This window comes from Chlorocebus sabaeus, chromosome X, assembly GCF_047675955.1.
Source record: "Chlorocebus sabaeus isolate Y175 chromosome X, mChlSab1.0.hap1, whole genome shotgun sequence".
NCBI classification, from domain to species: Eukaryota; Metazoa; Chordata; class Mammalia; order Primates; family Cercopithecidae; genus Chlorocebus; species Chlorocebus sabaeus.
In genome coordinates this window covers 143,018,897-143,033,452 of record NC_132933.1, presented here as the reverse complement: position 1 = coordinate 143,033,452, position 14,556 = coordinate 143,018,897, and the positions used below count along the sequence as shown (strand labels likewise).

Sequence of the window (14,556 nt, the reverse complement as noted above, 5' to 3'; positions counted from 1 at the left end):
TGCCTGTAACTATGATTTGGATCATCTGTGCTTTGGATTTCTCTTTTAATCTCTGTCTCCTCCCCTTCCTAACCACAAGTGATTTATCAGCCTCTCTAATTCAACTTCGTTACTCTTTGCCATCCATGTCCCTGCAAGCACAAATAAAACCCAAAGGAAGCAGCAGACCTTTTTATCCATTTGCGAAGACACTAAAGAAACACTAATTCATCTGACTTTCTAGAGTAATTGCTTTCCCCACATGGCACTAGAATCCTGGCCTACAGGGAGCAGCTTCAGCAGAGATGTGGCAGTAGAGAAATGACTGACTTAAGGATGGTTCAGGGCTGTTGTCCTCCCTGAAGGTGGTTCCACAGGACACAAAAGTTGTAGCAGAGCCTGTGAGAACAGCTGTGTCCTTTGTCATCACTAGCTGGTCTATCTGTTCATTGGGCAAATGTTGTTTTTATCACTGAAAGCTGGGCTTGCAAAGGACAACCAAACAGCCTCTAGCTTGCTGGTACTCACAGTCTGGGAAGTCCTACGGTAAATCAGTATTTCCTTTTTGTGTTTTAGAGACAGAAATCTTACTCTGTTACCCAGGTTGGGGTGCAGTGGCATGATCGTAGCTCACTGCAGCCTCCAACTCCTGGGCTCAAGCAATCCTCCTGCTTCAGCCTCCTGAGTAGCTGGGACTAAAGGTGCACACTACCATGCCTGGATGGTTTTTCAATTTTTTGTAGAGACAGGGTCTTGCTATGTTGCCCAGGCTGGTCTCAAACTCCTTGCCTCAGGCAATCCTCCTGCCTTGGCCTCCCTAAGTGTTGGGATTACAGGCACGAGGCACCACACCCAGGCTTTTTTCATCTTTTTTTAGAGACAGGGTCTCCCTCTGTCACCCTGGCTGGAGTGCAGTGGTGTGATCATGGTTCACTGCAACCTTGAACTCCCAAGGTCAAGCGATTCTCTTACCTCAGCCTCCTGAGTAGTTGGGACTGCAGGCATGCATCACCATACCTGGCTTTTGTTTGTTTGTTTGTTTGTTTGTAGAGACTGGGTCTTGCTGTGTTGTTCAGAGTGGTCTTGAATTCCTCCCATCTTGGCCTCCCAAAGCACTGGGATTATAGGTGTGAGCCACTGCGCTCAGCCTGGTAAACTGGTATGGCTAAGGAAAGAGTTTTTGGTGCCATTGTTCCCAGGTGTTCGCACTTTAAAATGTTTCTAATATATCTCTGCATTGATTGGTTGGTCGCTTGGTTGGTTTCTTGCCTCTGTTGGGCTCCATCACCTTCCCCACTGTCTCCTTTTTCCACCTCATCTGGCCTTTATGGGGTGCTGTGTTGACAAAAGAGCTTTCCACCTGTGCCTCCCCAAGGGTGTGTGTCTGTAAGAGCTGCCCAGGGCCTGGGAAGGACAGTGGAGACACCAGGAACTCATTCAGGAGACTTGTGCTCAGAATGGCACGGGTGTGCCGGCTCTCAGCTGCCTGACCTGCATTCTGAGGCCTGGTGGCGCCATTGTTCTTCAGTGTGCGAACACCTGCTTGGCAGCGTCTGATACACCTCACCAGGCTGAAGGGCAGACCAGCTACCTGTGATTCCTGATAAAAATTCTATGCTTTACAGAATCCCTTCTATTTATGCCCACAACCAATGGAGGAGTGCTTTCTAAATGATAACCTCAAACTGTCAGTGTTGAGCTTGAGTTGGTGTTTGAGTTACTGAGCGTTCCACGTTCCATGCTCGTGGAAACCTGGTTCTGTTTGGAAGCAGCAATGCTGGGCCCTACCCCAGTTGTCCTATGAGATAATTGTGCTCTGTGCACACAACTCCGGTCCCAGATCCTGGCTTTGTAGCATACATTTTCAAGGAGGACTCTTGGGCCACCACAGATATTGCCCTATCCGTTGCTATTCTTGACGATATGCTTGTGTGTAATATGTTTGTATATGGCATAAGTTAGCCTTTTGCAGAATATGTAAATGAAAGGAGGAAACACCTCAATGTCATTATCCACGGGAAGTGTGTTCACTCTGTCTCTTCATTGTAAAAATGAGGCAGTGCCATTGCCCAGAGCTCTCTTGGCACCTTTTATACCCCTCGCCGGCTGGCTTGGTGGCTGCAGGGGTGCCCTTCCCATCTCATTGGTTGGGTGTGTTGCATGGTGTTATGCTTTGGGAAGAAGGTTGTATGGTACTGGTGTCACGGAGGCCTGTGTCAAGGTCTGCCCCATCACAGACTGATGCTTTGGTCTTGGGTGCTCAGCAGGTGCCTTGCTTGTAGGAAGCCTACGCAACTCCCTCTCCCACACCAGGGCCTTTATCTGCTGCTAGCTCACCGCCATCCTATGCGATGTGGCCTGTGATCACCTGGAACAGGAGAGGCAGCTTTCTGGGGTGTAGTTGCCTGCCCGACGTCGCACGGCTGGCACGTGATGGATCCCGATCGGATGTGTATGCCCGGGGAAACCTCAAGTCACAGGCAGCTACCACAGCTCAAGCATCCCTAATCAGAAGGTCTGAAATCCTAAATGCTCCAAAGTTCAAAAGTTTTTGAGCACCAACATGATGCCACAAATGAAAAATTCCACAGCTGATCTCGTGGGACGGGTCGCAGTAAGAAAGCAGGTAGAGACCTGGCAAGCTGCTGCTGTTTGCCGTTGCTGGCGCCTGACAGCTGAGGCGGGTGTTCCGGTACCATTGCTGTGCTGCTTACTTACCCTGGACACATTCCTCTCTCACTATATTGATGGCATGTCGTGCTTTTCACTGTTGAGTGCTTATATATCAGTAAGTGTAGGAAAATGATGGCTTGTTGGCAGCATATAAATTCAGAGTCCGGAATGATGGAGATGCCAGACAACCACAGATTGTGCACATGGGTGGCAGAGAGACTGACACTTTTGCTTTATGATGGTTCAGTGGATACAAACTTTGTTTCATACACAAAATGATTAAGCATATTGTATAAAGTTACCTTCACGCTATATGTATATATAAAGTGTATATGAAACAAAATGGATTTCAGGTTTAGACTTGAGTCCCACCCCCAAGATGTCTCATTATGTATGTGTAAATATTCCAAAATCCAAAAACGTTGGAAGTCCAAAACACTTCCGGTCCCAAGCATTTTGGAAGAGAGATGTTTAACCTGTACTTTAGAAAGCACTCAGACACTGGAGTTCATCGAGGGCAGCATTTCAGCAGCACCTGTGTTGTGTGTCTGCAAATCAGAATGCATCCCTATCCCATCATTGATACCAAAAGTAGTTATGATGCCTGTGGCAGTGACTCATACCTATACTCCCAGCGCTTTGGGAGGCCAAGGCAGAAGGATCACTTGAGCCCAGGAGTTTGAGGCCAGCGTAGGCAACATGGTGAACCCCATCTCTACAAAATAATTTAAAACTAGCCAGGCCATAGTGGCATACACCTGTGGTCCCAGCTACTCAGGAGACTAAGGCAGGAGGGTCACTTGAGCCTGGGAGGTCAAGGCTACAGTGACCCATGATCACGCCACTGCACTCCAGCCTGGGCAATAGAGCAAGACCCTATCTCTGTCTCAAAAAAAAAAATTAAAAAAAAAAGGTGAGGAGGATCCTGCGGTGTGTGTTCCTTAAGTCATCTGCAAGATTCGGAAATTTTCCCGTCCTCCTTGCTAAAGATAATTGTTAACCCTATTCAGAAAACAGTGGTGAATTATTGATTACAGAGCCGTTCAAAACTGTTTAGTTGTGTTGGGCACATTCATACACAAGGTCCTTTTATGGAGAACTTAACCATGGTGTCTTGAAAAAAATGCGGCTTCTCCCCTTTTACAATTCTGCACAAAAAGTGAAAGTGATTGAAAGCAACAAGTGCATTTACATTGTGTTCAAGTGAAGGCATAACAATGCATGTAATAAATATTTGCCTGCCAGGCCCTGAAGGAAATAGCCCAGCTCCCTGCCCTCTGTAGAGATGCTTTCAGCCCAGGGAGGAGCATGGAGGCAGGTGAGCAGTGGGATGATTTGAGAGAGTCCCCTTGCTGGGTGACCTGGAGGTGGGGTGATGTCAGGGCAGGACTGGGAGAACTGAGGGCTATGTGAGAAGGAACTAGCTATCCTGAGGGCTGTGTGGAGGCAGGAACAGCACAAGGAGACTCAGAAAAATGGGCCCAGTGTCTTCAGGGAGCTTATCACGGACAGATGGAACGTGGAGATAAAACTGCCACCTCTCATAGGTGGAAACCTTGCATTCGGACACGGGGCTGGCTGTCTCAGTGGAAGCAAAAATGGAGTAATGCCAACAGCATCTCTAGAGTGTTTGTTTTTTTCCTAACAGTGGTTTCAGTCCTGTCATAGCACGTTGGGTGACTGAGTACATTGATGGTGGCCCTTCCTGCAGGTTTGTGCCCTTCAGATTAGTTCTGTTTGGCTTTGAGGTGCTGTTTTAGAGCCTCGTGCTCCATCTCCTTCAGTGGCGGCCAACCCAGGGAGAATGGCAGGGCCACAGGCTCCATGTTGCAGATCTCTGAAGCCTCTGCTGCTTGGAGCCTGCTGGCCCTCTCCCCTCTGGGAACTGTGCAAGCAGCTGTCTCCTTGGGAACGTGGCATTAGCATGTTTTGCATGAGAATGAACACCAACCAAGGCTGAATATCAATTGGATCCTAGAGTGCAGCTGCCTTTGAAATGTTCCTTTGTGTGGCCCAATTTCCTGCTGCAGTGGATTCCTGGAGCTTATGCGAAGACACCAAGTCCTTAAGTCATCTTAGTGCCTTGCTTGCTCTATCGATGGATCTTGCTGTCACGATTTATTTTATCCTTAGAAGTATGGCAAAGAGAAATACATACATATATACAGAGACAAATGTCTACACATAGACACAACAGAGACACACGTACCTACACATGCATACAACATATACAACCTGGCACACACCCACAACATACATCTCCACACAGACACAACACAGGCACACGTACCCACACATACATACAACACAACACACAACATACATGGACACAGAGACATGCATCTACACACATATACAACCCAGATGTACACATACAACATACATCTACACACAGACATGTACATTCAGACACAACCCAGACTCATACATCTACACGTGCAAACAACCAGACATACACATACAACATACATCTACACAGAGATATACATCTACACACATACACAGCCCAGGCACACACATAGTGTACGTACAGACGGACATTTATACACATACAACATGCATCTACACACATACAACATAGACACAGACAACATCCACATGTAGATCTGTGTACATACACACCAGATGCATACAACATATAGACATGCATAAACACATAGACATGCATCTGTGCACAAGCACAACATAGACCAGTCACACAACCTACAGAGCTGCCACTTGGAGCCAATTAGAAACAAAAGTTGGAATATGACCCCAGCAGAGTCCCAAATCCCCATTTTTGGTCCTTTTCTTCGTTTGTGTTGGTGACCCTGATTTCCCAGATTCTTATCATCTGTGACAATAAAAACCAATTAGTGATTTTATAGTTTGGCTTTACAAGGTGGGGGTGGGGGGCGAACTTGGTCCAGACATTGCTGTGCTACTGCAGGTCTGAATGAAGTGCAGTGTTGGGATGGAGCGCCCTGTGCCTCTCTTCTGGCGTGGGAAGTGACAATGCAGCACACGCCACTCCCCTGAGAACAGAGCACCCAGCTCCTGTAGTTTGGCCCCCTAGGAAGATGGGAAGGAGCCTGTGGGCAGTTTCTGATTAGGAGAGAAGCCAGGAGCCAGCCTGCCATCCAGTTTCCCAGTGGGTCTCTTGCTCTGTGTCATTGTTCACTTCTCACAGGGGCTTTGCTCCCTGCAGGTGAGTTCTCTTTCGTTTGTGGGTGGATCTCGGAGCACTTCTGCAGAAGGCACTTTGCAAATAGAGTTCCTTTTTAATCAGTGGGTGACCAAAGGCACTTGGATTACTTGGATTTTAGCAATAAATTGTAGTACATTTAATTATCTCTTTCTGGCTGGGTGCGGTGGCTCACACCTGTAATCCCAGCACTTTGGGAGGCTGAGGCAGGCGGATCACGAGGTCAGGAGATTGAGACCATCCTGGCTAACACAGTGAAACCTGTACTAAAAATACAAAAAAATTAGCTGGGCATGGTGGCGGGCACCTGTAGTGCCAGCTACTCGGGAGGCTGAGGCAGGAGAATGATGTGAACCCGGGAGGCAGAGCTTGCAGTGAGCCAAGATCACACCACTGCACTCCAGCCTGGGTGACACAGCGAGACTCCGTCTCAAAAAAAAAAAAAAAAAAAAAAAGATATCTGTTTGATCTGTTTCTATGATGTGGTGATGTGATAGGGTTTGGCTGTGTCCCCACCCAAATCTCATCTTGAATTGTATCTCTGAGAATTCCCACATGTTGTGGGAGGGACCCGGGGGAAGTAATTGAATCATGGTGGTTGGTCGGGCTGGTCTTTCCCCTGCTATTCTCATGATAGCGAATAAGTCTCACAAGACCTGATGGGTTTTTTGGGGGTTTCTGCTTTTGCTTCCTCCGTTTTCTCTCGCCACTGCCATGTAAGAAGCGCCTTTCACCTCCTGCCTTGATTCTGAGGCCTCCCCAGCCATGTGGAACTCTAAGTCCAATTAAACCTCACTTTGTTCCCAGTTTCGGGTATGTCTTTATCAGCAGCGTGAAAACGAACGAATACATGGCACTTTTAAAGAACAGGTACCGGTGCTTTCAAGTGGGTCTATGGGTGCTATATTTCAGGAGTTTTTAAAGGGAAAAAAAGTTCAAGTGTACCTCAACTCTTTGGAATGAAATGAATTATTGAATGCTGAAATATTGAGGCTGGGCGCAGTGACTCACACCTGTAATCCCAGTACTTGGGAGGCCAAGGCAGATGGATCCCTGAGTCCAGGAGTTTGCGACCAGCCTGGGCAACATGGTGAAACCCCATCTCTACAAAAATACAAAAATTAGCTGGGTGTTGCGGTGGGAGGATCACCTGCCAAGGAGGTGGAGGCTGCAGCGAGCCCAGATTGTGCATTCCAGCCTGGACAACAGAGTAAGACCCTGTCACACACACACACACACACACACACACACAAAAGAGGAAGGAAGGGAAATGGAATATTGAATACTAAACCATTGAATATTGAAATGCAATGTGGGGGAGACATCTGACCTGTGAGAGCACTTCTCAGAATGCAAGTCAATTTGGCAGTATTTTAATGCCATTCTGTGTTTTGTAACCAGACAGATGTGTTGTTCTATAACCCATGCATAGCTGTGTTCAAATTTTGTTTTGTTTTGTTTTGTTTTGAGATGGAGTCTTGCTTTGTCACCCAGGCTGGAGTGCGGTGGTATGATCTCAGCTCACTGCAACCTCCACCTCCCAGGTTCAAGCAATTCTCGTGCCTCAGCCTCCCGAGTAGCTGGGATTACAGGTACACACCACCATGCCTGGCTAATTTTTGTATTTTTAGTAGAGGCAGGGCTTCACCATGTTGGCCAGGCTGGTCTTGAACTCCTGACCTCAAGTGATCCACCCGCCTCGGCCTCCCAAAGTGCTGGGATTAGAGATGTGAGCCACTGCACCCAGCCGTTCAAGTTATTTTGATAACACTTCAAGCCAGGAGTTTCTGTTAGTGTCTGCCTGGTGCACATGAGAAATCCGACTTCCTTGAGTAGGGTTGCTGTTGTCTGAAGCTCTGAGGTTGAGCTATTTGGTTACAGCTTGTTTTCTAAGCCTGTGCTGTGTCTTCAGCCTCCTCTAAGCTGAGAGCAGACCTGCCCTCCCAACACTTTGGGACCAGACCTCCCAATACTTTGGGAGGTCGAGGCAGGTGGATCGCTTGAGGACAGGAGCTCAAGACCAGCCTGGCCAACATGGCGAAACCCCATCTCTACTAAAAATACAAAAATTAGCCGGGCGTGGTGGTGCATGCCTGTGGTTCCAGCTACTCGGGAGACAGGCAAGAGGATCACTTGAACCCAGGAGTTTGAGACTACCCCGGGCAACACAGACTCCATCTCTACAAAAATTTTAAAAGTTAACCAAGCATGGTGATGGGCACCTATAGTCTTAGCTACTTGTAAAGCTGAAGTGGTAGGATTGCTTGAGTCCAGGAGTTCAAGGCTGCAGCATGCTATGATCACGCCACTGTACTCCAGCCTGGGCAACAGAGCGAGACCCCAACTCTTATTTGTTGGTCTTAATTTTCATAATGCAGTACTGATTTTCAAGGTTTTATTAAATAAGTGATGTGCAGCTCATCTTAGAAAGGTTTACCCCTTTGTATATGGCAATTTTCCATAAGCCACATAAAAATACTGCGACTTGAAGTAAATATTTCTGAATCTAACCGTATGTGAGCATTTCTACAAACATTCATGTTGTTTCTGAAATTTTTGTTCATTTGTTCCTGCAAAAACAAATGCAATTTGTGTGTGCATGTGTGTCTGTGTGTGATGTGTGCACCTGTGTCTTGAGTGCTTCATGTTCCCTTGTGGGACATGCCAGTCGACAGCCTCATGTTGTCCGAGGTGTGTCACGACTCCCCACCTTGCATGAGGAGTTGCGGTGGCGACAGGTGTGGGAAAGTGCATATGGATTTAACTGCTGAAAGTGGCTTCAGGGGATTGTGAAGATCCAGGTCCAGTCCTTTGTGGTGGGAAGGTGTTATTGGAATTGTTGATTAATTTGTACTTGTTCTTCCTCTAGACAAGCAGATGTCCAGTGTTGGGAAGGCAGCCCAGGATCACAGCAGCACCCACCGAGTCAGAACGCACCGAACCCACCCGCATTCTCTGAACCATCTCACTCCCAGGGAGCCCCAGAGCTGCCCCAGGAGGGCCAGGGCCGAGCAGGAACCCTACCTCGAGATTATAGATACTCAGAGGACAGCATCCCAGCAGACTTGGGACCCCGAGCCCACAGCCCTGGCTCACCCCTGCATGCTCGAGGACAAGACTCGTGGCCAGTGAGCTCAGCCCTGCTCGCCAAGAGGCCAGCCCCACAGAGGCCACCGCCACCCAAGCGCGAGCCCAGGAGATACAGGGCCACAGACAGCGCACCTGCCGACGCACCCCTGGCCATCCTTGGCAGGCCCTTCCCAACACCGTCCCCTGCATCCCTGGATGTGTGTGTGGCCCGTCTGTCCCTCTCCCACAGCCCCTCTGTGTTCAGCAGTGCCCAGCCCCAGGACATCCCGAAGGCCGAGGCCTGTGAGCGTGGAAGCCAGCATGTGAGTGGGGACACATCCCTTCCTCTGCCAGAAGCACCGCTCCCTCCCAAGCAGCAGCACCTGCGCCTGCAGACGGCCACCATGGAGACCTCGCGCTCCCCCTCGCCCCAGTTCGCTCCCCAGAAGCTGACGGACAAACCTCCCCTGCTCATCCAGGATGAGGATTCAACCAGGTACTGTCCTGCCACAGTGTTCCCTCCCCACGAGGCTCCTTCCATGGGACACAGGTTCTCAGTGGATCTTTCTGGGGAGACACCTGGGCACCTTGCTTTAGCTCAAGGCGTTGGACTTAAAGTCAGTCCTGGGGAGTAACTGCGTGGACAGAAAGTGAAGCTTCAGTGGTGGTTGGATTTTTATCTCATTGAGGGCTGCTCTTTCCTGCAGGGAACAGGGGTAGATGTGAATGGGTGGTTCATCTTCCCCTTTTTCCAAGCCAGATGCATTTATAGCTGCATTACCCACAGGCATCTGCAGGGTAGAGGTCTGTTTTGTTGTTGATGTTGTTGTTGTTTTAATGCAGTCAGTATTTGTGATTGGAATTGATTTGAACGTAAGCATGCCACCGTTTGGTGAAATTGGTAACATTGTAAGGTTCTGAAAGGAAAGTGTCTTACTCCTTTCACGCTGCTCTAGTAAAGATCTCATAGACTGCACGCTCCTTAGCAGTGTTTTTCATGGTGTCTAGTATTTTCTTACTCCTTTTTTTCCAGATTTTTTTTAAATGTTAGAAAGCTAAGCTGGTATACACCTTTTGTTAAAGCAGAAGAATACTCATTCACGTTTCATGGTGCTATCAGGATTTCAGGCATGGAATTATTGCGTCCATTGAGATGTTGATAAATGTCAGGCAGGGACTTGACCTTTCAAGAGCGCTAGGCCCAGCATGGTAGCTCACACCTGTAATCCCAGCACCTCGAGGGGTCAAGGCAGGTGGACTGCTTGAGCTCAAGGAGTTCGAGGCTAGCCCAGGCAACATGGCAAAACCCTGTCTCTACTAAAACTACAAAAAATTAGCCAGGCATGGTGGTGCATGCCTATAGCCCCAGCTTCCCAGGGAGGAGGCTGAAGTGGGAGGATCACCTGGGCCTGGAGGTCAAGGCTGCAGTAAGCCAGGAGGGCACCACTGCACTCCAGCCTGGGTGACAGAGTGAGACGCTGTGCAAAAAAGAGCACTGGCTGTTTAGCTTTTTTCACACACAAACACCACCTCCTTGAGTGCCTTGAAGGACTGAGAAATGAAAGAAGGGGAGAATTTCTGTCTCATCCTCTAGAGCAGTGGCTCTCAACCTAGGAGGTAGAGGGCAATTTTAGCCCCTAGGGGACATTGGGCAATGTCTGGAGATAGTTTTTGTTGTCCTAAGTGGGATGGGAGTGGGGGGTGCTCTCTGCATCCAGTGCTGGAGCCCAGGGAGGCCGCTCAGGGTCTGCAGTGCATGGACAGCCCCCACAGAGCATTGTCTGACTGCAGATGCCAGCTGCTGTTAGGCTGGGAACCCTGCTGTAGAGCTGCACGCCCAGTGCAGGACCCACCGTCACCTGTGCTGTGTAAATGTGGAGCAAAGAAAACCAAGTCGATGAATGCGGGTCCTCGGTCACACCAGGTGTGGAGGGTGGCTGCCGTCCTGGACAGGACAGATAACAGGTATTCCCATCACCGCAGAAAACTCTGTGGGACCTCACTGCTCTAGAGTCTCAAGTCATTTTTTTTCTTAGCTTCTAAGTAACTCAGCAGAGAAAGGATATGACTGATACTGATCCTGTATCTCCAGCGGAGGGGTTGTAACCACAGCTTTCTCTGTGGGCCAGAACTGGGCTTTGCATCATTTAAAATGTATCTAAAGATCACTCAGATATCCTTTCAATTGGTAACATTGTAAGGTTCTGAAAGGAAAGTGTCTTACTCCTTTCAGGCTGCTCTAGTAAAGATCTCATAGACTGCACGGCTCATTAACAGGAGAAATTTGTGAGTTGATGAGGGCTGGTTGCTGGAAGGTCCGATCCACTGTGTTCTTTCCTTATTTTGAAGTCAAGGCTTATGAAACTGTTCTCATGTGGAAGTCAAGAGCGTTTTTAAGAAGAGAGACCATTTCTATTAAAAAATGATCAGGAATAGATGCTTTGTTGGAAAGTGTATGTGAACCTGTGGGAGATAGGAGATTTGGTTTTTTCTTTCCCAGTATTTATTATTATTATTATTATTATTATTATTATTATTATTATTATTATTCCCTGTCGCCCAGGCTGGAGTTCAGTGGTGCGATCTTGACTCCTGGGTTCAAGTGATTCTCCTGCCTCAGCCTCCCGAGTAGCTGGGACTACAGGCGCACGCCACCAAGCCAGGCTAATTTTTGTATTTTTGGTAGAGACGGGGTTTCACCATGTTGGCCAGGCTGATCTCAAACTCCTGACCTCAGGTGATCTGCCCGCCTCGGCCTCCCAAAGTGCTGGGATTACAGGGGCAAGCCACTGCGCCCAGCCTCTTTCCCAATACTTTAAAACCTGTGAAGGGAGATTTGTTTGTGTTGTTTAATTTTTTCTATTGTGCACATCAAATTTCTGCACAAAAGGGGGAGGATACCAACACAGGCTGATGTGAAAGTCAGTAATAGGCAAGCAGAGCTTCTATGGGGGGATGGAGGGAGTGCAGAGGTTCTGCGTTTGCTGCTGCTTGGATAAGGTGGCCAGGTTTTCCTCCTCCTTTTATTATTATTTCTTAACAGAGAGGTGGGGGGTCTCACTGTGTTACCCAGGCTGGTCTCAAACTCCTGGGCTCAAGCAGTCCTCCCACCTCAGCCTCCCACGGTGCTGGGATTCCAGGTATGAGCCACTGTGCCTAGCCAGGGTTTTCCTTTATAAGTCTGACCTATCTAAACGGTATTTTCCACAGTTAGACTTTGTAAATTTTCTTCATGAGGAAGCAGTTGTGAGGTGTCTGTCAGTCCCTAGATAAAACACATCAGATGTTAATGGACCCTACTAGAGAGAGGGAGGAAAATACGCAGTTAGTTCATCTCAGCCTGAGCACCACTCCCTTGATAGGGAACCAGCCCTCCTGCATTCCCAGTCACCAGTGAAAGAGGGAAAAACAGCATGAAATTTAGAGCATCGTGGCTGCCCTCGTGCTGTGGAAAATTTGATTCCTTTGCGTAACGTCGTAGGGGCAGTCTTGGGTTGACTTCATTAGAAGCACATCCTAATTTGGGGTTGTGGAGTTTGGCCTGTTTCTTTTTGCTTCCCTCCTGACCACCAGCATATGGGGCTGCTTCTCCAGTGCTTTGAAAAGCTCTTGGCTGAGTTGGCCCTGGTCAGCGTGGTCCAGCAGGGTGCCGCTGAGAGCAGGTGCAGGTCTGCCCCAGACAAGGGACTGTGGCATTGCCGGGCCTGTTCCTCCCGTGCTCTCTCCCCCGGTCTCCCAGGGGTGCTTTAGGTGCCTCTCTAGTCCCTTTCATCCAGAAACTTTTTTTTTTTTTTTTTTTTGAGATAGAGTCTTGCTCTGTTGCCCAGGCTAGAGTGCAGTGGTGTGATCTCAGCTCACTGCAACTTCTGCCTCCCAGGTTCAAGTGATTCTTGTGCTTCAGCCTCCTGAATAGGTGGGATTACGGGTATGCACCACCACACCCGGCTAATTTTTGTATTTTTAGTACAGACAAGGTTTCGCCATGTTAGCCAGGCCAGTCTCGAACTCCTGACCACAAGTGATCTGCCCGCCTTGGCCTCCCAAAGTGCTGGGATTACAGGCATGACCCACCACACCTGGCTGAAACTTTTTTTTAAAAAAGCACATCTGTGCCCTTTGGGAGTAATACAGAACCGATAACTCCCTGCTTACTGCGAGATCATATCTCACTGGTGTGCAAATCTGTGCAACACTAGCTTGAAGCACAGGGGGACGGGGGTACAAGGATAGTGTGGAGTGGGCTGCCCTGCACATGGCACAGGAACTTCTCCTGAGTGGGATGGTGGGGGGCTCTGGCCTGACTCCAAGCACAGCCACTCCAGAGAGGAGCTCTCCCCAGGCCCTGAGAAGTACGCAGGAACCCGCGGACCTGCAGCAACCTAAGGACAGATGGGAATCCTAGAAAATGCCCATCCACTGCAGGCTTCACCTACAAAAGAACGTTTAACCGAACAGGGCTTGTTAAAGTTTGCATTATCATCGGCGGAATGACAAATGGTATTAAACAGTCCTCACAGCCCCCCACAAACCCCTGGAGGACACCTCGGGATGCCTCAGGGGTGACATTGGCAGTTTGAGCATGGAAAGGATGCTGGGGTTGGAAGGCGGAGGCAGGAGTCAGAGGGAGCTTCTTGAGGCCTCTGTCTCATCCAGGATGTGCGATCACGGAGGCTCCTTCAAGTCGGGTGGCTGGCTAGTGCCTTCGAGTCAGGTTCCCATCCGGAGGGGAGGGCAGGGGATGCGTCAATCGGGGTCTGTGGCTGGAGCATGCTTTGAGATTTCAGCAGACTGTTTTTCTTCTAGAATTGAGCGAGTGATGGACAACAACACCACGGTGAAGATGGTGCCCATCAAGATCGTGCACTCGGAGAGCCAGCCAGAGAAGGAGAGCCGCCAGAGCCTGGCGCGCCCTGCTGAGCCACCCGCCCTGCCCCGCGGGCTGGAGAAAGACCAGATCAAGACGCTGAGCACGTCGGAGCAGTTCTACTCCCGCTTCTGCCTGTACACGCGTCAGGGTGCTGAGCCCGAGGCCCCACATAGGGCCCAGCCAGCTGAGCCCCAACCCCTGGGCACCCAGGCGCCCCCCGAGAAAGACCACTGCGCCTCCCCTCCGGGGCTCAGCTACATGAAGGCCAAAGAGAAGACTATGGAAGACCTGAAGTCGGAGGAGCTGGCCAGGGAGATTGTGGGGAAGGATAAGTCCCTGGCCGACATCCTGGATCCCAGTGTGAAGATCAAAACCACCATGGACTTGATGGAAGGTATCTTCCCCAAAGACGAGCACCTCCTGGAAGAAGCCCAGCAGCGGAGGAAGCTGCTCCCCAAAATCCCCTCTTCTAGAAGCACAGAGGAGAGGTGAGTAGACGTGGCCTCCCAGCTTCGGCGTGACTCTGCCTGGCATCTCTTAAACTTGTAAAGGGAAAGGGGGCATGCCTCTGTTTTCATGTGGGCTTTTGGGGAAGACAGATTTTCGTAAGGGCTCCTCGATACTTAGCACTTTTTGACTATTTTGTGAGCCTCCTGAAAGAGGAATGGAGGGTTCACGGCCCCATCCCAGGGAATGATGACTTTGGCCCTGACATGAAAATCCACACTGCAGGCCACCACGCCTTGGCCTGAGGCCAGCAGGATTTCTGATGATGGCCACAAGT

General features: G+C 49.4%; 1 protein-coding gene across 5 annotated transcripts in view; it reads left to right on the top strand.

Annotated features, from left to right (window-relative positions):
* Positions 1-14,556, top strand: part of SHROOM2 (shroom family member 2) — a 164,335-nt gene that overhangs the window by 136,674 nt on the left and 13,105 nt on the right. For all 5 annotated transcript variants that reach the window (XM_007990993.3, XM_037986335.2, XM_037986333.2 and 2 more), the window contains 2 exons: positions 8,706-9,401; positions 13,709-14,260. In XM_007990993.3, the coding sequence (XP_007989184.3) occupies positions 8,706-9,401; positions 13,709-14,260 (1,248 nt within the window). The remainder of the gene's footprint in view (positions 1-8,705; positions 9,402-13,708; positions 14,261-14,556) is intronic.